This window comes from Camelus dromedarius, chromosome 23 (assembly GCF_036321535.1).
Source record: "Camelus dromedarius isolate mCamDro1 chromosome 23, mCamDro1.pat, whole genome shotgun sequence".
Lineage (NCBI taxonomy): Eukaryota > Metazoa > Chordata > Mammalia > Artiodactyla > Camelidae > Camelus > Camelus dromedarius.
Window position 1 is genome coordinate 3926989 of NC_087458.1, and position 23510 is coordinate 3950498.

The window sequence follows — 23510 nt, forward strand, 5'->3', positions numbered from 1 at the left end:
AGAGCAGTTTCAGGAATAGATATTTCCCAGGAAGGCTAAGGGGTTAAAATTCCGAGGCTAAGACATGCTGGTCACAAATCAGAAGCTGTAGAAGAACTAGCGGTTAATGAGTTGGCCTCGGCTAGCTTGCTCTTGCCTGCTTGCTTGCTGGCTTGCTTGCTACACAAGGAGGAACGGACTAACTCTTGACATTCCTGTCTTCCTCCCTCCACTGCAACACAGGTTACACAGGCAACGATGTAGTAGTTGATTGATTGATTGGCATCTTCTGAGCACCCAGCTCAGTGCATTGCACACAGTAAGCAGTCAGTAAGTGTTTGAGGGATGAGTGTGGGGAGCTACCATAACAGTGTAATTTACTTATTCCATCATCCCTCTGCTATCCTTACAAAGTAGAATGATTAAAGAAGGTATGTGTCAGTATATGTATCCTATGGAGTTTCAAGTCAATACAGCAATTGGTACGTTCTTAACTCAATATTTATTGAGTGCCTACCATTTTGTTGCCTGCAATGTAATATTCCCCTGTTCCTTTTGGTCAGAGCCATGGGAAAAGTTCTACCTGTTGTCACACTTTTTCTGAATGCCATTTTAAAATTCTCAGTACCTTCTCCCAACCACACACACACACACACACACACACACACACACTCAGTCACAAGTAATCTTCCTCTTCCACAGTCTTGTCTCTTTCTTTTTGTATTTCAGGGTGTCTAACATATCAGAAGATGGAGCCAAGATCCAAAGTGGTGGTGCCTATGACACAGACCAACTGCTCCCTCTCCCAGACAGAACCTCTGGCCTCTGGAAATCTAGATTAAACATCTTTCTCTGACAGCTCTTCCTCCACAATCCTTGATTTCATCACCACTGGAAACTTGAGAACAAACTCCAACCATCCCCACCCCCAGGTGAGGGAACTAATGGGAATTACTGAAGACCTCACAGCTGCCCTCAAGCTCATTTCTCATTTTTTATTACAAACCTGGCCATGTTTAAATTTTTACTGTGTAAAACAAATTGTATCTAGTCCTGTGTTCTAGATATAACAGGGAAGAGAAGGGATAAAGGAAGTTGAGAGCTAGGATGGGAATGAGAGGCAAAGGTCTTGTGTAGGAAACAGAGAGCTAATATTCTAGGGTCAGGCACTTCTTTCTGAAGTGATGGGCAAATTATATTGGGAGTAAACTCTATTACCAGAGAAATCTGGTGTGGTATAAGAATACAAGACTTGCATTTAGAAACCAGCATCAGCGCTTACTGTTTGATCTTAAATCATTTACCTTCTCTTCCCTTAAATTCCTCATTTGTAAGATTAAGAGGTCTCTAAGAGCCCTCTTTAAGCACCATGAGTTTGAAGGGACTCCAAGATGCACCCTCTTCAGATTCTTTGCCCCAGCCTCAAAGTTGTTATATATTCATTTATTCTCATAGCTTGTCGCTATTGTTGCCTATTACCGTGTACTGCACAGTATATTAGATAATTTACATAAAATCAACCTCAACAATTCATAATTATACTATTATTATTCCCATTTTATAGGTGAGAAAATTGAGGCTTAGAAAAAGTTAAGAAATTTACCAAAATTTTTACATAGTGATCCAGGACACTAGGTCTGTCTCGTTCCAAAGTCTTACGTGTTTCCTACCTGCCAGTGAAAACTATGTGAAAGAAAACTTATGGTTGAAGGGCAATGACTACTCGTCCGTTTTTCTCCCACTCTCTCTCTGGAGACTTTTCTTGCCCCTTCCTCAAAGCCGCAGGGTATCTTACTGCCACTTTAGGCTGAAACTCTTCAGATCTCGGGAATTGCCCGTTTGTGTAACAGTTCGGGTCTTCCGGTCAGCCGGAACCACCCACACCGCTGCTCGTGCTGTGTCGGGTGTACCTCCTCGCAGTTCCTGGAGGCGGTCCTAGAGTGGAGTGGCAGCTGTAATAACCAATAAGCATGGATATTGTTGGGCCAGAAGCCAATGAGGAATCTGGTGAAGGAGAAGCAGCGATCGTTTATTTGAGGATATAGCTGGGATCGGAAGGAACATGGGGCTGTGTCAGAGGTGGCGGCTGCTCCGGCTCCCAGGGTTTCAAGCCTGCGGGCTGCACACGGTGCGTGAGGTACCCAAAAGTTCCGAACCCTATCGAACCCAGCCTAGCGGAAGCGCAAAGTGTAGGCTCTCAACCCAGCCTGACACCTTCTACTCCCGCCCTGCGTCATTGGACCCGGCTACCCTAGCCTGTAGATGCCCCATCTTTTTACTAGGGTCAGCAGCCGGGGGAGCGTAGGGCTCCCAGCCTAGGGCCCTGTATCACCTAGTCCTTTTAAAGACTAGGAATTAGGACCACGGCCATTTAAATGACCTCATTTCCCACTATCCAGAATCCCGAGAAGGAATGATGGGACTTGTGTTACCTCCTAACATCTTTCTCTCCAGGCAGCTGTGCCGACCCCTCCAAACTGGTTGGTAGAGCGGCGTGGCCTTTTTGAGGAGCTATGGACTGCCCAGGTAAAGAGGTTAGAAAGCATGGCACAGAAGGAACACCGGGCTATCAGGATATCACTTCCTGGAGGTCAGAAAGTGGACGCTGTGGCATGGAAGACAACCCCTTACCAACTAGCCCAGCAGATCAGGTACCAGGCTCATCCTATGCCTACTAGGATAATCTTTCTACCTCCAAACTTTCTCCACCTGAACAGGGAAATAATTCTGCTTGTTTATTCCATCCCCATTAAGATAGCCTTTCTCGAGGATCTCTTTTTACATGCATTACTTTCATAGTTTCTGCCCTTCCTCTGCTATGCATGGGGGGAAACAATGGATTCTATTGCTCTGGTAACACATTTCCTTTGCCAGTTTGGAGTTGCTAAGAGATTAGTCCCTCTCATCCTTTGTGGATTTTAACCTTGTCTTTTTCTTTATCTGCATCTGTCACTGCTGAAGTTCAAAACTGGCAGATACTGCAGTGGCTGCTCAAGTGAATGGAGAGCCTTATGATCTGGAGCGGCCATTGGAGACAGATTCTGATCTCAGATTTCTGACATTCGATTCCCCAGAGGGGAAAGCAGTAAGTTTCTTCCTTATTGGGGGTACAGTGGCTACTAAACTAAGAGGTGTTAAAGTGGGTGTTTCTAGCATTTATTTCTTTTGCTCTAGTTTCTCTGTTTGCAGTTGCATGGGAGGCCACAGATTGCTTGTCTTTGTTCCTGGCTAAGCTGGAAGAACGTAGAATGAAAAGTTTTCCTCAGCCTAGGTCTGTTAAGCGGTGATCACTTGTGCTAGTGAAAGGGAGAGATACTAAGTTGAAAATAAAAGGATAATATGCCAGTTTGTCCCCCTCACCCTAGCTCTTGAGACACACATTATAAGTCATCTGTGTGGTATATTTAATTGTAATGTGGCTCCCACAACTGAGCACACAACCTGGCCTCCTCTCCACTTTTCTTCTTGTCAGCTTGGGTGGCATGAAAACTGACTGGCCTCCTACTTCTGTACTCCAGGACCGAGAAGCACTGAGGAGTGGGGCTCACTCTCTTCTCTGCACTATTCCTGCTGGCCTTCTTCCTTCTTTTATATTCAGTTTTTGTGGGGTTTTTTGTTTGTTTTTGTTTTTACTGTTTAGTGGTCACCCCACAGGTCAGGTTCCCCATTCTGTGGTAGTTATTCCTAGGAGACCCTGCTGGTTTTCACACCAGCTTCTCCGAGGAGAGGATCAGAAAGCCAGGGGCTAAAGGAGAAGGTTACAAGCTCATGAACTCCTTTCTTGTGAACCTAGGTGTTCTGGCACTCCAGCACCCATGTCCTGGGGGCAGCAGCTGAACAACTCCTAGGTGCTGTCCTCTGCCAAGGTCCGAGCACAGAATGTGGCTTCTACCATGATTTCTTCCTGGGGAAGGAACGGTGAGCAATGCAGAGAAGGAAGGGAATGGTTCTGGGGTGGTTTCTTTTTTAGAGATTGCACCGTATTTTATTTCATTTTTCAGGTTTTTTTTTTTTTAAGGTGTAATTGACATAAAATTATATATTTAAAGTGTACTCGTGGTGATTTGATACACGTATACATTGTGAAAGGATTGCCATGATCAAATTAATTATCACATGCTTTTTTGTGTGTATGAGAATGCTTAAGATCTACTTTTAGAAAATTTCAATTATGCAATACAGAATTTATCAACTGTAGCCACCATGCTATACATAATTCCTCAGGCCTTGTTCATCTTATAACTTAAAGTTTGTACCCATTTGCTGGGGTGGTTTCTGGGGCCTTGGGCATGTTCAGTTTGGAGGAGAAAGAAAGTTGGGAAGAGGGTCCCTTCCTGCCTCAGCTGTGACCTGGCACCACATTCTCCACTAGTCCATGTCCTTCATTTTCTAATTCTGCTTAAAACTTACCTTCTCTAGCCTTTATGAATTCTTCAGCTTTTACTTTACTATTGCTCTAGTTTTGTTTATTTAGCTTGTCTGCATTCAACATTTAATTTCGTACATAGACCTTTTGCTCTAACTGTAAATTTTTTTATTATTTTAAACTTTTTAAAAATTGAACTACACTAGAATTACAATATTGTGTTACTTTCAGGTATACAGCAGAGTGATTTAGATATAAATCTTTTTCAGATTCTTTTCCATTATAGGTTATTACAAGATATTGAATATTATTCTGCATTCCAGCTCTCAATGCTGTACCTGATTTGCTATTTGTGTTTCCCCCTAGTTTGTCTGTCTTTGCCAATAGTTCTAGTTATTTCTGGATTTCATCCCCGTAGCCAACAGATGTGTCACCCAGGTGATGCTCCTTAGGGGATGGAAACCAGCCAACTCTCATCATTCCAGGACAGTCCGGGGCTCAGAGCTGCCTGCTCTGGAGCGGGTTTGCAGGGAGCTTGCCGCTGCTGCGCAGCCCTTCCGGAGACTAGAGGCTTCCCAGGACCAGCTGCGTCAGCTCTTCAAGGTGGGGTGGAGGCACACAGGGTTAGGAGGATGATCTAGAGGCATGAGGGAAGGGGGTGGCTCTCTCCCAGGATGTCCTCTGGGAATAAAGACTTGTCTGCATTCTTCCCTTCTTCCAGGATAACCCCTTTAAGCTTCGCCTGATCGAGGAGAAAGTGACAGGTCCAACGGCAACAGTATATGGGTGAGGGTTGTCAAGATTGAGGGAAACAGGAAGAGATGGGGATGCACTGGAGAAGGCCAGAAAGGAATAAGGGAGAGAAGATAGAGGGTAGTCCCCAAAAAGAAATGGGAACTGATTTTTATCTCACTTTGCTTTCTCTGTGGAAAAGATCTTCACTTCCTCTTTCTGTCAGCTGAAGGCCCTGAGAGGGAGGAAGCTAGAAGCTGAAGAATTTGGAAATTGGGGGGAGGGTAAAGCTCAGTGGTAGAGCGCATGCTTAGCATGCACGAGGTCCTGGGTTCAATCCCCAGTGCCTCCATTAAAAATAAAATTAAAAAAAGAATTTGGAAATCACTAACTGGCCCCTTCTTCCTCCCAGGTGTGGCCTGTTGGTTGATCTTTGCCGGGGCCCGCACCTTCGGCATACTGGACAGATTGGAGGCCTGAAGCTGCTAACGGTCAGTTGTGAGGGCCAGGTTAGACTGAGATTCCTGTTTTCACTGGCATGAGCTGAGGAATGGGAAGAGGACCCTCTATCCTTCTCTGACAGCTAAGGGGGGGGGGGGTCCAGAATAAGAAAGATGCTTAGTCCCTCGCTTCTAGAAACTCCCAGTCTGATGACAGTTACTGGACACCCTCCAGGGCCCAGAAGCCAGTTCCAACCCCACAGTCAGACATCAGTGCTAAGGAAGATGGAGAGGAAGGGCATGAACAGGCTGGACAGGGTCACGTAGGGAAGGCTCCTGTGGAGAGAGCGGGTGTGGAACACAGTTTGACAGGCACAGAGAGGGTACTCTAAGTCAAGGGCAGGCCCTTTATGCAAATACTGCTCCTGGGCAAGGTGAGTTATTAGTTGGAATGGGAGCAGGGAGCAGGGAGCAGGGAGAGAGGCAGATATGTAGATCAAAAAGCACTGTGCTAGTCCTGTCTCTGCCACTGATGAAGTGTGTGACCTTGGGTAAATCTCCTTATTCATTTCCCCATCAATCAAATGAGGCTGATATTCCTGTCCTACGAGCAGATCCGCATCATACACATCAACTAACACGAGAGGAAGAGTTTGGGGAAAAGTTACAAGTGCTGTAAAATGCAGGCTGTTTCTTATTAGTACTGTTGTTTAAATAAAGAGCAAGTAGAGACATTTGCATGTCAGGTAGCCAGGAATAGGACCCAGTTTGGGATGTTGAGTGTCCTCGCAGCCATCTGGGAAATTGATGAGGGGACAGATAGACTGATATTTGACCAGAGCTTAGGGTTACTTCTGAGCAGTCAGTGATTAGAACGGGAAGGGATGAAGTACAGGTATGCTCGGAGGGCAGTGGTGGTGAGAATGGGGAGAAAAAGATGTGGCAGGGTAAGGTTAGAATTGGGCAGGACATACATGGAAATCAAGGCTCAGGCACCTCCAAGGCTGTAAACGTGACAAGCGGTATCTGAAAGATAGTGGTGGCCATCCTGCTGGTGGTGATGGTGGGGAAGGAGGTAGAGAGAGATGAGATGGGACTGCTGTCCGGTGGCACACTTGTGCTGCTTACAGCGAGAGTATCATATGAGGATTGAAAGAGATTGGGTGGCTTCAGTCCTCCCCTTCTTCCCTTGGACTCTGTGTCTTCCCACAGAACTCATCATCCTCATGGAGGTTTTCAGGTGCCCCAGAGACACTGCAGAGAGTGTCAGGGATTTCCTTCCCCACAGCAGAGGAGTTGAGGGCCTGGGAAGAATGGAGGGAGGAAGCAGAGTTACGGGACCACCGGCGCATTGGGAAGGTACCGAGACGGGGAAAGGGGTGGTGGGGCAGGGGGTGATTATAAGGGTTGGAGAGAGACGAAGGAACCTGGTTGTGAAATTGGGAGCAGATTCAGAATCCCACAGGCAAGCCGCTTTGTCAGTTATCTCTCCTGGTTTCCCAAGCCCTCACATCCCCCTTTAAGTGACCATTGCCATTCCTGACCCCAGGAACAAGAGCTCTTTTTCTTCCATGAACTGAGTCCTGGGAGCTGCTTCTTCCTTCCTCGAGGGACAAGGGTGTATAATGCACTGGTGGCTTTTATCAGGGTAAGGAGAACACTAGACCAGGGGAAGGAGGACTGGGGAGGGACTAAAAGCTTTGAAGAAGCCAGGTGTTAAAGAGGGGGATTAGAAGCATAAACATAAACGTTGCAAAGTGCTAGTGACCTTTCTCAAGATAATAGAAGTGTGTGCTCTGCGGAAGGGGAGCACAGGGAGGGACCGTGGCGCTGACTGGGTTGTGGCTGTGATCTGCACAACCTGAGGGCCCGGAAGAATCTCACAGCTGCCACTCTGCCTCCTCTGTCCCCGTGTGCCTCCCTGGCCTTCTGTGTCTGTACCTTCCTCTCCAGGCCGAGTACACCCGCCGTGGTTTCTCAGAAGTGAAAACCCCTACGCTGTTTTCTACAAAACTCTGGGAACAGTCCGGGCACTGGGAGCATTATCGGGAAGACATGTTTGCCCTGCAGACCCCAGGCTCTGACAGGCCCACCTGCTCCCAGAATGACCACCACACCAGTCGTCCCACAGACACCCTCGCCCTCAAGCCCATGAACTGCCCTGCACACTGGTGAGCTGGGATCCAGGAGGCCTTGGTCCTCCCAGGGCTAGGGCTAGGCAGCCGGGTTGCTAAATATTAAGTAATATTAAGAAGGCACCTTGGAATAGTATTGGGACACCTGATTTGAGTCTTGAATCTGCGCTCCAGCTAACACATGAATTTGGGAGATTCACTGTTACCTCCCTAAGCCTCAGTCTCCTTATGTGTAACATCTAGGGTTTGGAGTTGCTGCCTAAGGTTCCTCTTTCACTTCAGTGCCTATCACACAGAGGGACAACAGTAAATGATGTCTATTATTACTGTTACTGAGAAATTCACTTCTGAACCAGGCAGGGCCCAGACTGTGATGAGTGGGGTTGTCAGGACTCAGTGAGAGGCATGCCGAGGCCAGAGAGGGTGTTAGCTGATGGTGCGGGGAAGGGAAGCAGGCAGCCTGGGTAGAAGAGCAGTCTTCAGGGGCTCGTTTTCACTGTGGTCCTGACCTCCCCCTACTCCAACTTCAGCTTGATGTTCGCCCACCGACCCAGATCCTGGCGAGAGCTGCCCCTGCGACTGGCAGACTTCGGGGCCCTGCACCGGGCCGAGGCCTCTGGCAGCCTAGGGGGACTGACCCGGCTGCGGCGCTTCCAGCAGGATGACGCTCACATCTTCTGTGCCCCGGCTCAGGTGGCCCTTCCCCAGCTCCACCAAAGCATTTCTGAGCCACCGTTCATTCTCCTTGCGAACCACCAGCATTCCTGACCCTCAGTTGCCCTCTTTATATACTGCAATTCAACTATATTCTATCCCCAATTTCCCTCTATGTTTTTGCCCTCTCTCCCCAAAATTGCCATCACCCCAGAGCTCTAGCTAGCAGCTCACCTGCCCTTATTTCCTGCTCAAAGCTGGAAGCAGAGATCCGAAGCTGCCTTGATTTCCTCCGCTCTGTCTACGCTGTCCTTGGCTTCTCCTTCCACCTGGCACTGTCTACCCGGCCATCTGGCTTCCTAGGAGAGCCTTGCCTTTGGGACCAGGCTGAGCAGGTGAGCAGGTGGTAGGGAAGCAGAGGCAGATAAACCAGCCGATGGAGGGGGATGGCAGGTGGGAATCAGGGTCTCCGTAGAAGCAGATGCTGAGAGGGTCGTTTACGGGGGACTAGTGGGATATGTTGCTCATAAAGTCAAAGGTGACATATTCTTCTCTTGTCTCCTTTCCTCTGAAGGTCCTTCAACAGGCCCTGGAAGAATTTGGCGAACCCTGGGACCTTAACCCTGGAGATGGTGCCTTCTATGGGCCTAAGGTAATGGGGACCCTGGTTAGAGTCTTATTTGAATTTTTTTTGTTTGTTTTATTAAATACTTAATAGATATGAAGGGATATTTTTAAACTCATGTAGGATTTAAAGAAGAGCAATACACTTCCTGCCCCCGTGGAACTCAGGTCTGGTGAGGGCTGTGGGAGGTACGCAGGGCGGCTCAGCAGCATGGGGTCCGCGCTGCGTAGGCGCCACAGGAGTGTGTTGTCAGGAGGGTCAGGAACGGCTTCCTGCAGGAATCGCTTTCCAATCTGAAAGGTATTGTTGGCCAAGTAAAGAGGTGTTTCGGGGGCAACATCGTAGGAGAAAATGTGGTGAAGGGTGAAAACTCACGTGGCAAGGTGGAAACAGTGAAAAGTCATGGGGGAGACGACTGAGAAGTGTCTGCTGGATTTAGTGAAAAGGCTGTAAGGTTTTGAGCGACCATTTTTTGGTAAATTGGGGGCTAGGGTGAAGTCAGAAGTGAATGAACAAACTCTTTCAAGAACTTTGGCTCTTATGAAGGCAGAGGAGAGTAGCTGACAGATCAACAGGGATGTTGATGAAAAGAGAGACTTGCGAATGTTTAAATGCGGTGATGAGAGGGATCCCGTCTGGGTCAGGGAGAAGTTGAGGTTGTGGAAGGGCTTTCAGCAGAAGGAAGTTCTGGGGCCGTTTGAGGGGTAGGATCGCGAGCTCTCTGCAGAAAGGATTGCCTTCGCCGTTGTTGGGAGGGCAGCAGGAAGGAAACGTATAGGTGTGGTGGTAGAAGCTGAGACGTTTTCTTGTCTCATGATATCAGAATTCATCATGAGATAGGAGCCAGGATCATTTGCTGAGATGGGAGTAGGGAGAGGATTGTGGTCAGTGAGGGAGCTGAAGATAGGAAGAGAGGAGAGAGCTTAAATCCTTGAGAAATGGACGCGGAGCTGATTAGGGCCGCCAGAGGATTTGCTAGCAGAGCAAGGGTTTCTTGAGTTGATTTGCATCTATCCCTGTTTTTGCGTCTGTGGGGGATGTGACATGTTGGGCAGCACTGGGCACTTCTGTTACAGGACCAAGATGGTGGGAGGCAAGGGTGCCACCAGGGAGGGGTTTTGTCCTGTGGATGTGACAGAAGATCAATGATACTGGGGAACCAGGGAGAGTGGTTACAGCTGCATGGGGAAAGAAGCAAAGGTGGGAGAAGCCGAGAGGTCTGTCAATGGGAAGAAAAAAGAGGAGTTAAGGAACCAGGAAACTGAAGAGCTATTAATAGGAATAATTGTCAGAGGTGGAAAGACAAGAGATGGCTATCTGATGGGCTGTTTCGGAGGTGCAGCTGTTCTGGGTGATGACAGGATGAAGGGTACAGCTATAGTGCAGGTGCAGGCGAAGGTCTCTGAGGTGGGGAACTCAAGGAATTGAGAGGCCAGGCCGTGGATGTGCCATTCGTGTGAGTATCGGTGTCCCTGATATTACACCAGTATTAAGTGGAAAGAGCTGCTGCCAGCAAGAGAGTAGAGTATGAAGCAGCTGGCTGACCGTCTCTCCACACAGCCTGGGGCGTGGGTGGGCAGAAGGGCTGGCGTGCATAATGGAGGGTACTGATGCTGGTGCCTCTCACGTCCTCCCTTCTGTCTCCTCCAGATTGATGTGCACCTCCATGATGCCCTGGGTCGACCCCATCAGTGTGGAACAATCCAGCTTGACTTCCAGCTGCCCCTGAGATTTGACCTCCAGTACAGGGGGTACAGAACCTTGCCCTGTCCCCTTTTCCCTTGGCTGCTCATAGAATAGGTGGAGAACAACTCCCCTTTCTACCTGTGACCCTAAAAACTAAACCAAACCCTTCCCACCCTCCCTTGCCAGGACTGAAGCGTTCTTGGAAACTGGAAAGTGATCTTGGGTACAGGTTTTGTGACACTGCTCCATTCCATCCCCCTTCCTCTTTCCCTCCAAGGCAGGCGGGGGCCCTGGAGCGTCCAGTCCTCATTCATCGAGCAGTGCTCGGTTCTGTGGAAAGGATGTTGGGAGTGCTGGCAGAAAGCTGTGGGGGAAAATGGTGAGACCCCTGACCCCAGATTTCTGTTTCCTTCTAGGATCTGTTCCCTGTGGCCACAGGTGTGGTCAGAGCCGGGGTAAGTAACTTGCCCTCCTCTGTTCTCTCAATCAGGCCCCTGTGGCTGTCCCCGTTCCAGGTGGTGGTCATTCCTGTGGGGGCTGAGCAAGAGGAATATGCCAGAGAGGTGAGGAGTTGGGGGTAAGGACGGAGGCCGGAGCAGGACTAACAGGGACCGAGCAGTGGGCGGTAGAGGCCACGCTGGGTGGAGAGAGGGGCACAGCACTTGGAGTCACAAGGCTGGGCTTGAATGGCTGCTGGCCTGTGTGCTGGGGATTCCACATCCAAAAAATGAGCTAATTCTTGCCTTGTGGAGATGTGTGAAAATTAAACAATAAATGTTAAATGCTGACAACAGAGCCCTTGGCACTAAAGCAGGCTTCGATAAAATGTTGGTTTTATTTTTCCTTTCTAGAGAGAAAGATATGAATGGTACCAGAACCGAGCAGCTGGTTGGGTAGAGTGGAGCCTAGAAACAGGCAGAGCCCAGGGAAGCCTTGGCGGGCTCAGCTCCAGCAGGAGGCAGACAGGGAAGCTGCGGGGGCCGGGAGTCAGGAGGGGTCGTCCCTGCGGACTGGAGAGCCTTGAGGCAGAGGAAGGAGGAGCCAATGGGGGAGCGTGAGGAAAATTAGCGTCAGGCTGTTCCAGCTCCTCAGCCCTCCATTAAATCAAGTTGCTGTCACTGATCCTCTGCCCCAGGCCCAGCAGAGCCTGCGAGCCGTGGGACTGGCCGCCGACCTGGATGCTGACCCCGGGCTGACTCTCGGCCGGAGAGTCCGCCGGGCTCAGCTCGCCCACTACAATTTTCTATTCGGTAAGTGACCTGGCAGCACAGACCCCCAGAGCCCTACACTCCTCCACCTGGCCTCTGTGTTCTTCTTTCCTATCTATTGAGTTTGGTCGTCTGCATATTTCGGTTAACTGGGGCTCATTACCTGGGCTGGGCAGGAGCCAGGGTTCAGAGTGCCTGAGACATCTGGGCCCTGGGTTCCTTCCCCTGACCGCCACCTCTGACCCTCAGGACAGTTTTCTTCTTACCTCCGCCCTAGCTCTTGGTGTCTGTTAGGTTAATTAACCGAGGGAGCATCAGAGAGAAAGGGACAGGAAGAGTTAATAAGGCATTAATTAGCTTTGTTTATTCTAGACCTAGATGGAGTCAACCCAGCCCTATGAGATGAGAAAGGCGTTAAGGAAAAAAGTCTAGGCCTACCTTGCTCCTCTTTTCCATTTTCCGAGGTTCAAAGCTCTGTCCTGAAGGCAGGGAGCAGAAACCTCTCAGCCGGATTACCTGACTCTAGCTGTGCACAGCCGGCACCGGGAGCAGGCCGCCCCGCGACCCTGGGGACCTGCACGTGTGTGCTCCACTCCACTGCCCTCCCCTTTCTCTAACGTCCACACACGTACACACACAGTTTCTTGTGTCTGCTTCTTTATCTGTTTGTCTCTCTTTGGCTGACCCTCCTATCTCTGACTCCTGCGCTCCTGAGTGGAAGTGATAAGACACGTAATAGAATGTCCGGAACATTCCATTATCTCTTCAGGATGAGCAGAGAACTAACTCGAGCAAGAGACAGCTAAATATATCCTTTCCTGGAACCACGTCCGAGCTCCCACCCCTGCTCAAGGTTTAGGTCTCTGACATTTCTGCATGGCAGAAGGAGATATCCTCTGGATAAATTTACCCCGAGATTCCCAAACCTCCCCTCTTCCTGCAGTGGTTGGCCAGAAAGAGCAGACTAAGAGAACAGTGAACATTCGGACTCGAGATAACCGTCAACTTGGGGAATGGGACCTGGCGGAGGCTGCGCAGCGGCTCCTGGAGCTGCAGAACAGCAGGGCCCCAAATGCCGAAGAAATGTTCTGAGCATCCGTATGTAGATGTGGCTCAGACCTGCAGGAGCCACCAGCCCTGCTTAACGCCGGAGAGCCCAACCTAACTGACAGAGTCTGGAGTCCCCCGGGCCCCTCAGAACTCATGTAGACATGAATCTGCTCTCCAGAAAAGAGGTTTGGTCTAGGGGAGCTGTCGCTGTTTGGATGTGAGGAGAGTGAAACTAAAAATAATAAACTTGAAGCTACTGGATGTGTGTCTTCATCTCTGACTCCTGATGGGGACATGAAAAGGAATTTGAGTTTCTCCCTCTCTTTTGTCCTGGGGGTTGGAGGAATTGAAAGAGGACAGCCCAGGCTTCTCACTGGTAGGGGAGCTCCCGGGGTAGCTGCCCTGTCCCTCTCCTCGGTGCCCGGTCTCCCCAGTCCCAGTCCAGCAGGGTGTCAGATCCGTTCTCCACAGAAGCGGCCTGCAAATGCAGGCACTGAGGCCTGAAATAAGGCCTCAGACTCCTCATGCTCCATGACTCTCAGAATAAGTTTCTCTTGGGGTTGGGTTCACCTCCATTCTTCTCAATCCTCTCAGGAGGCTTCAGGGTGAGTTTGGAAGGAGTGTCTGGAAGGAGGAGCAGCTGGGCCTGAGTCACGGCAGGAAGCTGAGGAGGGCGGGAGCCATCCCCAGACAGCCATATAAAAAGGAGAGGGAACCGGCCCTGAAGCTCACAACAGCAGTCAGAGCGACTGGAGAAGCAGGCTCCCAGCTGCCCAGCCCTTCAAATCAGATCTGCCTTTGAGGACCTACCTGGGTGGCCGCCAACCAGTCCTTGCCCCAGGATGGGGACCAGGTCCAGAGCAGCCTTGGTCTTGGCCTGTTTGGCTGTTGCTTCTGTAGCCTCTGAGGAAGGTGAGCTGGGGTTGGAGCCAGCACTGGGGAAGGGGTCCTGGCCAGCACGGGCCGGGGGCCGGGGGCTAGCCATCCTGGCTGGCTCCTCACCAGCAGGAAGATCCCCGCTTGAATGCCCGTTTCTGAGCAGGCCCTCAGTAGGCCTGGGCACTGGGGCCTTTAACCAGGGCGGGGGAGCAGGGGCACAGAAAGAAAGGGGCTCCTAGAGTTCGCTGCCTAGAAGCACATAATTGGAGTCAAATGGACAACTCCTGAGGGGATGGGTGGATTCACAGAGTAATTAATGGGCTTCTGTCTGAGGAGGATATATATGTGGGGCCTCTTTGGCAGAGGAGAGAGGAAGAAGGGGCTGCCAGGCTGCTCAAAACCAGTCTGCTGACCCAGAGAGCCCTGACCGGCCCCTGGCTGGTTAGGAGAGGAGATGAGAGGGTCTCAGCCATCCACAGGGGGCCCGGCATGGCCACGCTCGCTCGCACACACGTTATCTGCTTGGATACCAAACAGGACGCTACTGAGGGAAACCTGAGAGAGCGTCATAGATCTAGTCTATCTCTGCAAGGCCCCGTCTCGTTCCTCCCAGGTCGTAGTCTTTTGTGACTACAGATCAGCAACAAGCCATTCCTTTCCCTGTGGCTGTGGGGTGATTTGCTTCAGGAGTCTTGAACCATCCGGGTTCCCCAGGTCCTAAATTGAGACTAGCTGGAGGGGAAGCACTTCAGCTTCTGGGTGGGCTCCTTACCAGAAAGTCCAAAGATGTTTAAAGGACCTGGAGTAGGTGGGAGGGTGGAAGAGACAGGCAGGTGAAACTCCAGCCAATTTAAGGTCCAGACTCCGGGGAGAGCCCAGAAGCCCTGAGGGAAAGATGCTGACAGGAGATTAAGGCCTTCCTCCCCAGCCCCATGTGTCACATTCCCTTTAGGCCTGGACTTGGGAGACCCAAGGCTTCGTGCCTGGTAAAGGTGAGGCTGTAGGATTATCACAGGGTTTCTCAGAACCCGCTCAGTCACGACTAGGTGTGTTGCCAGTGGCTTAGGGAAGTGGGGCAGGAACAATACAGAGAAGCTTCTAGTGTCTTGGTCATCTTTTTAAGCTCTTGACCTCCACCTCCTCCCCTTCCCATTCTCAGGGCCAGGAAAGGGCCCCTCAAAATGCCCCCTGACTCACCTTTCCTCTTCCAGGCTTTAAGGCTCCAGGGCAGAAGGAGCTGGGGCCAGAGCACCTCACCCACCACCTCCAAGAAGGTAAAGAGTTTGGGACAGTGGCATGGGATTGGGGGTCCAGGAGGAAATGAAGGCTCTGACCATCTCCCTTCTTGCCTCTAGTTGGCTATGCTGCACCCCCTTCCCCACCCCTGTCCAGAGCCCTCCCCCAGGATCACCCTGACACCTCTCAGCATAGCCCTCACTTTGAGGGGCAGAGTGAAGGTAAGTGCACCATGCACGTGTCTCAGCTGCACCTCCGGTCTTCTGCCTGGCTTACTTCCTGATCTGTGGTGGGAAGGGGAGGAAGGGGGAGCTACTCACACACTCCCCTTTCTGTAGTGCGGCCCTCTCGCTCTCAGGAAGCCATCCCTGTCCAGGAGGAGGAGCAGCCCCCTCCACTCCCTGTGGGAAAGAAAGGTGAGTGCTTGCCTGTTTCCTTGCCTCCAGCCCACTACATCTTGCTGACATCAGTCTGATCCTTGCTTCTTTGTGCCCTCACCCTATCCTGCAGGGGATCCCCCTCTTCCTCAGGAAGCCATCCCCCTCCAAGAAGAGCTGCCCCCTCCCCAGCTCCCTACGGAGCAGAAGGAAGGTAAGAGCCTCCTTCCCCTGTTTACCCTCCTGCCTGCCCTTGGCTGACGGCCTGACGAGCACGGCCTTTGGGGCTCTGCCACTTACTAGCTGTGTCGTTGCCTGGGGTGAGCTACCTCTCCAAGCCTTAGTGTCTTCATTATAAGATTGGGGAAATAATACCTATTTTATAAACTTATGAGGTTAAATGACACAAAAGTAGCATTTATTTTCGCTTGCTTCTCTACTGAGTTCCTTCTTATGAATGGGAACTGGCCAGGTCCCCATCTTTTAGAGAGGCCCCTCCCAACATGCTTTCTGTTCATGCACCCACCTTTCCTATATCAAGAAGACGTGACCTTCCAGTCTAAGCAGAGAGCGAGCGAGTGACAGCGTCGGTCTGTCCATCCTCCTGCTTAAGTGCTCAGCCGCTGGAGGGCGCTGGGGGAAGCAAGGGTCCTGAGCCTGGGGCAGCAGCACAGGGAGCAGGCTGGACTAGGGGCTGGGGTGGGGGCTGTAAGGGTGACACCTTTTATGACTTACTTCTCTTTGCCTTTCAGTCAGTCATTCTGAAGGTAAGAGCCACAAGTTCATTTCTTCCTCTTTTCCCCATATCCTCCCAACTCTTTCTCCTCAACCCCAAGTTCTCTCAAACCTTCTGACTCAATCCAGCCTTTCTCTATTCCTCCACATGTTTCCCCTTCCCACTCTGTTTTCCACTTTCTAGACAAGTCAGCCGCCTTCATGAATCACAAGCCCCCAGAGCCTGAGTCCTGGAATCCAGCCCTGCACTGCCAACAGGGCCGATCCCGCGGGGGCTGGGGCCACCGGCTGGATGGCTTCCCCCCCGGTCGGCCTTCTCCAGACAACCTGGACCAGATCTGCCTTCCTAATCGTCAGCATGTGGTGTACGGCCCTTGGAACCTGCCCCAGACTGGCTTCTCCCACCTTAGTCGCCAGGGTGAGACCCTCAATCTCCTGGAGACTGGATATTCCCGCTGCTGCCGCTGTCACAGCCACACAAACCGCTTGGACTGTGCAAAACTCGTGGTAAGGGTTGGGCTCTTGACTTTGCAGGTGTTCTTTAACCCTCTAGACGGTATACGTGTGTTTCAAGGACTAGAGGCCTAGGCCTGGGGTGTAGGAACCTCAGGTCCCTTTGACTGGCCTGACCGTGAGCCTCCTCGGTGTGCTAGAGGAGCAGAGCACGGCCTCTGCCTCTTCCCTGTCTGCCTGCCCGGGGTCCTTCTCTGGAGGAAGACAGGAATGTGGACAGTGGGCTGCTGGGCTGATCCACCCCTCTCGCTCTAGTGGGAGGACGCGATGACCCGGTTCTGTGAGGCCGAGTTCTCGGTCAAGACCCGAGCCCACTGGTGCTGCAAACAGCAGGGGGAGGCTCGATTCTCCTGCTTCCAGGAGGAAGCTCCCCGGCCACACTATCAGCTCCGGGCCTGCCCCAGCCGCCAGCCTGGTATTTCCTCGGGCCCTGAGCTGCCTTTTCCCCCGGGGCTTCCCACACTGGACAATATCAAGAACATCTGCCACCTAAGACGCTTCCGCTCTGTGCCGCGCAACCTCCCAGCTACTGACCCCATCCAAAGGCAGCTGCAGGCTCTGACCCGCCTGGAGGGGGAGTTCCAGCGCTGCTGCCGGCAGGGGAACAACCACACCTGTACATGGAAGGCTGTAAGTGGGCATCCCAGCATCCCGAGAGCCTCTCTGCCTGCCCACCCATCTCCGACCTCTGATCCCACCGGCCCATTCATCCATGTACCTACCCACTGTGAGCGCGTATGCCCGTTTGTCTGCTTGAGAGTGTCCGCCCATCCACTGTGTTCCTCGTCTGAGTCTATTCGTCATGCATCTTCATCCTGCACTCCTGGTCTCGTCCACCCAAGATCCCACACATGCACCTGTCTGCCAACCATCCGTCCAGCTCTGGCCTCACCTGACCCTCTCCGTCTCCCGTTCCAGCTCATCTCCTGTGGCCAGCTTGGAACCTCATCTGTGCTTCTGCCTTTCCACCTTCCCGACCCCATACAACCACAGCTGCCTCCTTGCCCTCTGGTTCTTCGCCCTTCCTTTTTGGCACCGGGGCTGGGCATCCCTCATCTCATAACATGGGGCAGTAAGGGAAGCAGAAGTTCAGGAGAGAAGGGGCCAAGGGTCCTAGCTTCTGACTTCCCTCTCTCTGGCCCACAGTGGGAGGATACCCTTGATGGATACTGTGATTGGGAACAGGCTATAAAGACCCACCACCACTCGTGTTGCCACTACCCTCCTAGCCCTGCCCGCGATGAGTGCTTTGCCCGTCGGGCTCCTTATCCCAACTATGACCGGGACATCTTGACCCTTGACCTCAGCCGAGTCACCCCCAACCTCATGAGCCATCTCTGTGGAAATCAAAGGGTTCTCACCAAGCAGTAAGTCTTGTCCAGTTCTCCTCCAACTCTCTTCCCTTCCCCAAAACCTCCCTTCTGGGGCACCCTCTGGGACACTCTTGGGAAAAGCAAAATCATGGTCTACAAGCACCATTTTGATGTCTGGGGATACCCAGAGACTTTGACTTCTGCCCTTTTCCCCCCAACATAGTAAGCAGATTCCTGGGCTGATCCGGAACATGACTGCCCACTGCTGTGAACTGCCATTTCCAGAGCAGGCCTGCTGTGCCGAGGAGGAAGTGAGTGTGAGGGCAGGAGGTCACAGTCTTCAAAGGAATGCGGGGGTGGGGAGTGAGGGAGCTGGACTGCTGGCTACCCCTTCTTTTAGTGCCTCAAACCAGCCCACAGAAACAATGAAGACTAGTGGGAAGATCTTTTTTCTTAGTTCCAGAAGTCTTCATTCTTGACCCGATCTGCTCTCCACTTCCAAGTTCCTATTATGCCTTCTCCGGGCCTCTAGCTTCTGACATTTCTAGGTGTTCACATCTGTCTGTCACAAGGTCACAAGGAGCCTAGCTGTGGAAGGCAGCCTAGTACTCTCTCAGCCCCAGGAAGGGGTGCACAAAGAGAGCAGTAGAAGCTGAGGGAAGAGGGGCTTTGGGCACCCAAATAGCCTTACCTGACCTCTAACAACCCTCTGACCCCACCATCTCTGTTTTACTCCTTCATCAGAAATCAGCCTTCATCGATGACCTGTGTGGCCCCCGACGTAACTTCTGGCGAGACTCTGCCCTCTGCTGTAAACTGAGTCCTGGGGATGAACAGATCAACTGCTTCAACACTAATTATCTGAGGAATGTGGCTCTAGTGGCTGGAGACACTGGGGATGCCAAGGGCCAGGGGGAGCAGGACCCAACTCAGGGAACAAATTTCAGCCCCACCCATGAGCCCAAGGAAGAGTGAGTCACCCCACAGCCTTGGAGGATCAGATTGGGGGAACCCCGCCCCACCCCACCCTCCTGGAATACTCCTTACAGTAAACACCTCTTGGATTTGGCCTCATTGTTGTCTGTAATGTCTCACACAAACACACCCTCCTAAGCCTGTCCAGATTTTCTTCAGTGACTGGCCCCTGAGGCCTAGTGCCCCACCCCCACTAGCTGAGCAGAAGTCCTTACACAGGCTGTGTTGGGACCATAACTAAACTGCTTAGCTTCACTATTTGTCATCTTGAATTTATTCACATATTTTAAAGGAATGTCACTTTGTTAACTGGCTACCAGGATTCAGAAGTGAAAAGGACATGGCTCATATCTTTGGTGAGCCCCCCAAAATGCCACAGCCCTGCCTGACGTTTTTCAATCTTCACTTTTGATCCTTGGAGTCCATGTGTTTACTCATTCATATATTGAACTCCTATTGATGTGTACTAGGCTAGACCACACATCCCAATAACACACAGTTTCTTCCATCAGGTTGCTCACATTCCAGGAACCTGGCAGGTGGGATTAGTGTTGTGGCACAGGGCTGCCAGAGCGCCAGGATGCTTGGAGCAGGCGATAACCCGGCCAGAGCTGGGAGGAGGGCTGGGGGCAGTGCGTGGACACCAAGGAAGGCCTCTGCGGGGCTGAGGTCGGAGCTTCTCCAGGAGAGCTGTAGAGAATGCAAGGGGTAGGTATGGCGGAGGGGAGGGGGCAGCTCATGCAGAAACACAAAGGTTGAAAGGACCTGACTGGTGGTAGTTCCTCCCAGATGTGACTAGAAAGATCAGCAGAAACGCATCACGAATGACTCATCCGCAAAGTTTAAAGTGGATCTGGGCGCCTCTGCCGCGAGGGCGCCGGCGATTTGGAGCAGAGGATGTGCTCAGATTTGCCTTTTACAATGAATAGTCAGTCGGCAGTCAGGCAGCAACCTGGGAAGCCTGTACGGACAGTGCCCTGCCTTGCCAATGCCTGAGCGGTAGCTCCCAGACCCGAGCTAGACCACACGGTAGCGGGACCCTGCGGCCCTTCGAGGCTGCCCTCCAGAAACCGGAGCCTCCAGGCTGGTGCTGCAAGAATGGTAATGAAGACTCAGGTCCGGCAGGGACGAGTCCTCTGTGACTCTGCTGCCTGGACAACTTTCCAGAAAGCAGATCCTCTCTGGCCCAGGCTATGGCGGAAGAGAGTGAAACAGGGAGTGCCGTCCTGGACCAGCCGGGGACTAGCTGAGCCCCAGCAGCTCTCAAACCGACACCCGCCATTCCGTCCCCGACTCCTCCATCTATTTACTTACTTACATTTTGCTCGCATGGCTGTTTCTAACCCAGCAGCGTCTCAGCATCTTCTTCGCCTGTCCGTCAGCACGGGAGCCAATGAGCGGGCGCGAACCTCCCGGGCCCCGCCCCTAGGCCGGCAAGCCCGCCCACCCGCCCGGGCCTGCGCAGCAAGGGCCCCACGCTCGGGTCTCGCTCTCGGAGAGCGTCAGCGCGCCTGCGCGGACATCCGACGCCTTGCCGACCGCCGCTGGAGGGCAGGACTGGGCGGGAAGAGAGCGGGGTGGGTTCTTTCCACCACCCGATCAGCTCGTCAGCCCTCCGGGTCCGGGTCCGAACCAGCTCGCGGGGAGGAGCCCCGGCCTGTGGAGGGACGGGCGGGCGGCTCTGCCGGCAGAGGCATCTTTAAAGGGCTCTGTCTCAACAGGAGCTTCCCGGAGGTGCTTTAAGGACTGTATGGGCAAAGCGTAGCGCGGAGTCTGGAGAGGAGAGGGACGGGTTGGACGACAGCCCCGAGGAGTTTATAGTCTACCGGGGAGGAGACCGGGAAAGCAGTAGTAAGCAGCTATAATGAAAGAATATCAAGTGCTCAATAGATATAAACATCATGAGCTGAGAGTTAACGGAAATAATTCTCTTTAGGGATTGGCGAACTATTAAATGGAAGAGGTGGCTTTGGGTAGAACACTGAAGCATGGATAGTATTGCCGTTAGTGACCTGTTAACATTAGGACATTTCGTTGTACACATAAACTGTTAAAATATGTAGAATTCAATACAGTGCTGTATGTCAATTATATCTCAATAAAACCGGGAAAAAATTAATAAAATGTACTTAGTTCAGGTAAAGAAGTCCAAGACCCTAACTACTTGGAGGGGCCTGGGAAACTTTCATAGAGGAATGCAAGCTTGGGTAGGGTTTTGCTGGAAGGAAAGAGAGGATGTATAAAACACTGAGTGTATGAAAAGTTCAGTGTCTGTTTTGTGTTAGAGTGCTAAGTATTCTGGCTATAACGAATATTAAAACACCGTCCTCAAGGACTTTTAGCTCTGTGGAGACTAGAATATAATGATAGACATATTCTCAGGATTCTGTGGGAGCCACCTAGCCTGGCTTTCAGGGAGGTCTTCTTGGAGGAGGCAACAATGCAGAAGGTGTGGTTAGAATATTTGAAGAGCCACTAGGTAGTAGTAGTAGTATGGAGAGGCTAGGCATGAGGCTGGAAATTTAGGCTTAGTCATGCTTTCTGTAAGTTTTTTTATTTTTAATTTTATTTATTTACTTGGGGGGAAGTAATTAGGTTAATTATTCATGTTTAGGGGAAGTACTGGGAATTGAAGCCAAGACCTTGTGCATGCTAAGCATGCACTCTACCATATGAGCTATGCCCTCCCCCCCCGGAAGATCTTGAAGCACTACAGAAGTCATGCCAACCTGGGGATAAGCACCTATAAGAATTGTAAAAGAAAAGTGATGTGAACGAATTTATTTTTTTTTAAAAAAGATAAATTAGATGGACAGACAAGCGAGTAGGAATGGATGAGCTAGAGAGAGGGTAGAGACTGGAACCAGTTCGGGGGTTGAAATTAGTCGTAACTCTTCAATATCAATAAAACCGAGAAGTTCCGAGAGCGGAACTTTGTTAATGGTGCAGAGGATGAATACGGCAGGGACATCTTTTAGAGACATTTAGGCGATAGCATTGACAGAACCTATGTGCTGCAGGAGATGTCTGCGGACTTCATCTCACAGACACGTCTCTCCTCTTGCTCTCTCAGCCTGGTCAGAACTGGGCTGGTCACCTTTTACTTCCTCAGGTTCACACATCCTTTTGTGCTTTAGGGACTTCACATGCTGCTCTGTCCGCATAGGACTCTCTTCCCGCCTCTGCTGAAATGGGTGAGCTCTGTTTCCTTATGGCAGACACTTCTTGTCTACTCAAAAAGCCACCCTCCTCCAACCCCCCAATACTTTGTTCTTGCTGAATTTTAAATATAAAAAAGCATTGTGAAAAGTAATACCCATTTAAAAAATGCACTAAACATAAATGTATATAGTTCAGTGGATTATTATAAAATGAAACCCCCCTGGGTCAAGAAAAAGGTCATTGCCAGCACCCGGGAAGCCCTCTATAATACTGCCTTCTGGTCACAGACTCCTCCAGCCCCCATAAAGTAACCACTGTGCTACTGTCCTGATAAGCATAATCATTTACTTGCTTTTTCTTTATTGTTTTACTATCTAAATATGAATCCTAAAAACAATTACTTGGGTTTTTTAAAAAACTTTACTGAGATATAATTCATACGGTTCACCCATTTCAAGTGCACAATACCATGGTTTTCAATATATTACATTTTACTTTCTTAAGATTGTGGTAAAACGTATATAACAAAAATTTGCCGTTTTAACCATTTTTAAGTATACAATTCAGTGCCACTAGTTACATTTGTAATGTTGTGCAAACATCACGACTATATACTTCCAAAACTTTTTCATCACCCCCAAACAGAAACTATAATCGTTAAGCAGTAACTCCCCATTCCCACCTCTCCCTGGCCCCTCGTAACTTCTAACCCACTTCCTGCCTCTGAATTTGCCTGTTGTGGGAACCTCACGTAAGTACCTACAGTATTTGTAGATACTTCTGTGTCTTGCTTATTTCATTTAGTATAGTGTTTCCCAGGTTTGTGCATGTTGTAGCATGCATCAGAACTCTGTTCCTGTTTAAGGCTAATATTTCATTGTATGGAGATACCACATTTTATTTATCCATTCACCTGTTGATGGACACTTGGGTTGATTCTGTCTTTTGGAGAAATTGAGGAATCGAGCCAACCAGTAGGCTTGTTGTTGAGGCCTCCTGCTAACAGCCAAGCGAGTGACTTGGAAGGATCCTTTCACCCCAGTCGAGCCTTCAGAAGCAGCCCCGAGTGACTTCTGGACTGCAACCTCATGAGAGACTCTGAGCCAGAGCCACCCAGGTAAGCCACTTTCAAATTCCTAGTGCACAATGTGTGAGACAATACATGTTTGTTATTTTAATCCACTAAGTGTTGAGGTAATTTTCTACACAGCAGTAAATCGCTGATCTCAAAGCAAAAGCTCTCAACACTTCACCACTAACAAGTTTGCTGTTGGTGCTTTGTGGGTATTTTTTGTCATATTAAGAAGTCCTCTCTTATTCCTAGTTTGCTAAGAGTTTATATCATAAGTGTCTGTTGAATTTTATTAAGTATTTTTCCTGCAGCTATTGAGATGATCTATGATTTTTCTTGTTTGGTTTATTAATGTGGCAAATTAATTGACTTT

General features: G+C 50.6%; 2 protein-coding genes and 1 long non-coding RNA gene across 18 annotated transcripts; 2 read left to right on the forward strand and 1 right to left on the reverse strand.

Moving 5' to 3' along the window:
* The first annotated feature begins 1978 nt into the window (after window positions 1-1978).
* Window positions 1979-13136, forward strand: TARS2 (threonyl-tRNA synthetase 2, mitochondrial). 10 transcript variants are annotated; one of them, XM_064477720.1, is made up of 18 exons: window positions 1979-2107; window positions 2434-2630; window positions 2941-3064; window positions 3773-3897; window positions 4831-4948; window positions 5067-5131; window positions 5490-5586; window positions 6730-6876; window positions 7067-7165; window positions 7471-7688; window positions 8183-8345; window positions 8564-8701; window positions 8881-8958; window positions 10582-10682; window positions 10895-10996; window positions 11108-11180; window positions 11753-11867; window positions 12769-13136. In XM_064477720.1, exons 1-18 carry the CDS (start codon window positions 2042-2044, stop codon window positions 12915-12917), a joined length of 2175 nt encoding a protein of 724 aa, XP_064333790.1. In that variant the 5' UTR covers window positions 1979-2041; the 3' UTR covers window positions 12918-13136. The 10 variants fall into 10 exon arrangements, with proteins under 10 accessions (XP_064333790.1, XP_031292357.1, XP_064333793.1 ...); XM_031436497.2 differs by having other exon boundaries at window positions 5490-5568; XM_064477723.1 differs by lacking the exon at window positions 12769-13136 and adding an exon at window positions 11469-11485 and having other exon boundaries at window positions 2006-2116; window positions 11753-11850.
* On the reverse strand, window positions 11434-20295 carry LOC135318962 (uncharacterized). 7 transcript variants are annotated; one of them, XR_010377438.1, is made up of 5 exons: window positions 20222-20295; window positions 19425-19593; window positions 15894-16000; window positions 14527-15391; window positions 11434-13778 (listed from the first exon to the last, which is right to left on the reverse strand). It is a non-coding gene; the product is annotated as an uncharacterized LOC135318962 (long non-coding RNA). The 7 variants fall into 7 exon arrangements; XR_010377442.1 differs by having other exon boundaries at window positions 20218-20295; XR_010377443.1 differs by lacking the exon at window positions 19425-19593 and having other exon boundaries at window positions 20222-20294.
* On the forward strand, window positions 13656-18903 carry ECM1 (extracellular matrix protein 1). Its single transcript, XM_010996728.3, has 11 exons — window positions 13656-13787; window positions 14966-15028; window positions 15110-15211; window positions 15329-15406; window positions 15501-15581; window positions 16120-16134; window positions 16287-16609; window positions 16871-17245; window positions 17762-17982; window positions 18152-18239; window positions 18673-18903. Exons 1-11 carry the CDS (start codon window positions 13718-13720, stop codon window positions 18901-18903), a joined length of 1647 nt encoding a protein of 548 aa, XP_010995030.1. The 5' UTR covers window positions 13656-13717.
* Window positions 20296-23510: the final 3215 nt, after the last annotated feature.

What these genes read in the sequence shown, in the direction of transcription:
- TARS2 (XM_064477718.1), top strand. Translation starts at nt 2,042, where the DNA reads ATGGGGCTGTGTCAGAGGTGGCGGCTGCTCCGGCTCCCAGGGTTTCAA. An exon ending in AAGAGGAATATGCCAGAGAG is followed by an intron (nt 11,181 to 11,752) that starts GTGAGGAGTTGG and finishes CCTCTGCCCCAG; the next exon opens with GCCCAGCAGAGCCTGCGAGC. An exon ending in CCACTACAATTTTCTATTCG is followed by an intron (nt 11,868 to 12,768) that starts GTAAGTGACCTG and finishes CTCTTCCTGCAG; the next exon opens with TGGTTGGCCAGAAAGAGCAG.
- ECM1 (XM_010996728.3), top strand. Translation starts at nt 13,718, where the DNA reads ATGGGGACCAGGTCCAGAGCAGCCTTGGTCTTGGCCTGTTTGGCTGTT. An exon ending in CACCCACCACCTCCAAGAAG is followed by an intron (nt 15,029 to 15,109) that starts GTAAAGAGTTTG and finishes TCTTGCCTCTAG; the next exon opens with TTGGCTATGCTGCACCCCCT. An exon ending in ACACCTGTACATGGAAGGCT is followed by an intron (nt 17,246 to 17,761) that starts GTAAGTGGGCAT and finishes TCTGGCCCACAG; the next exon opens with TGGGAGGATACCCTTGATGG.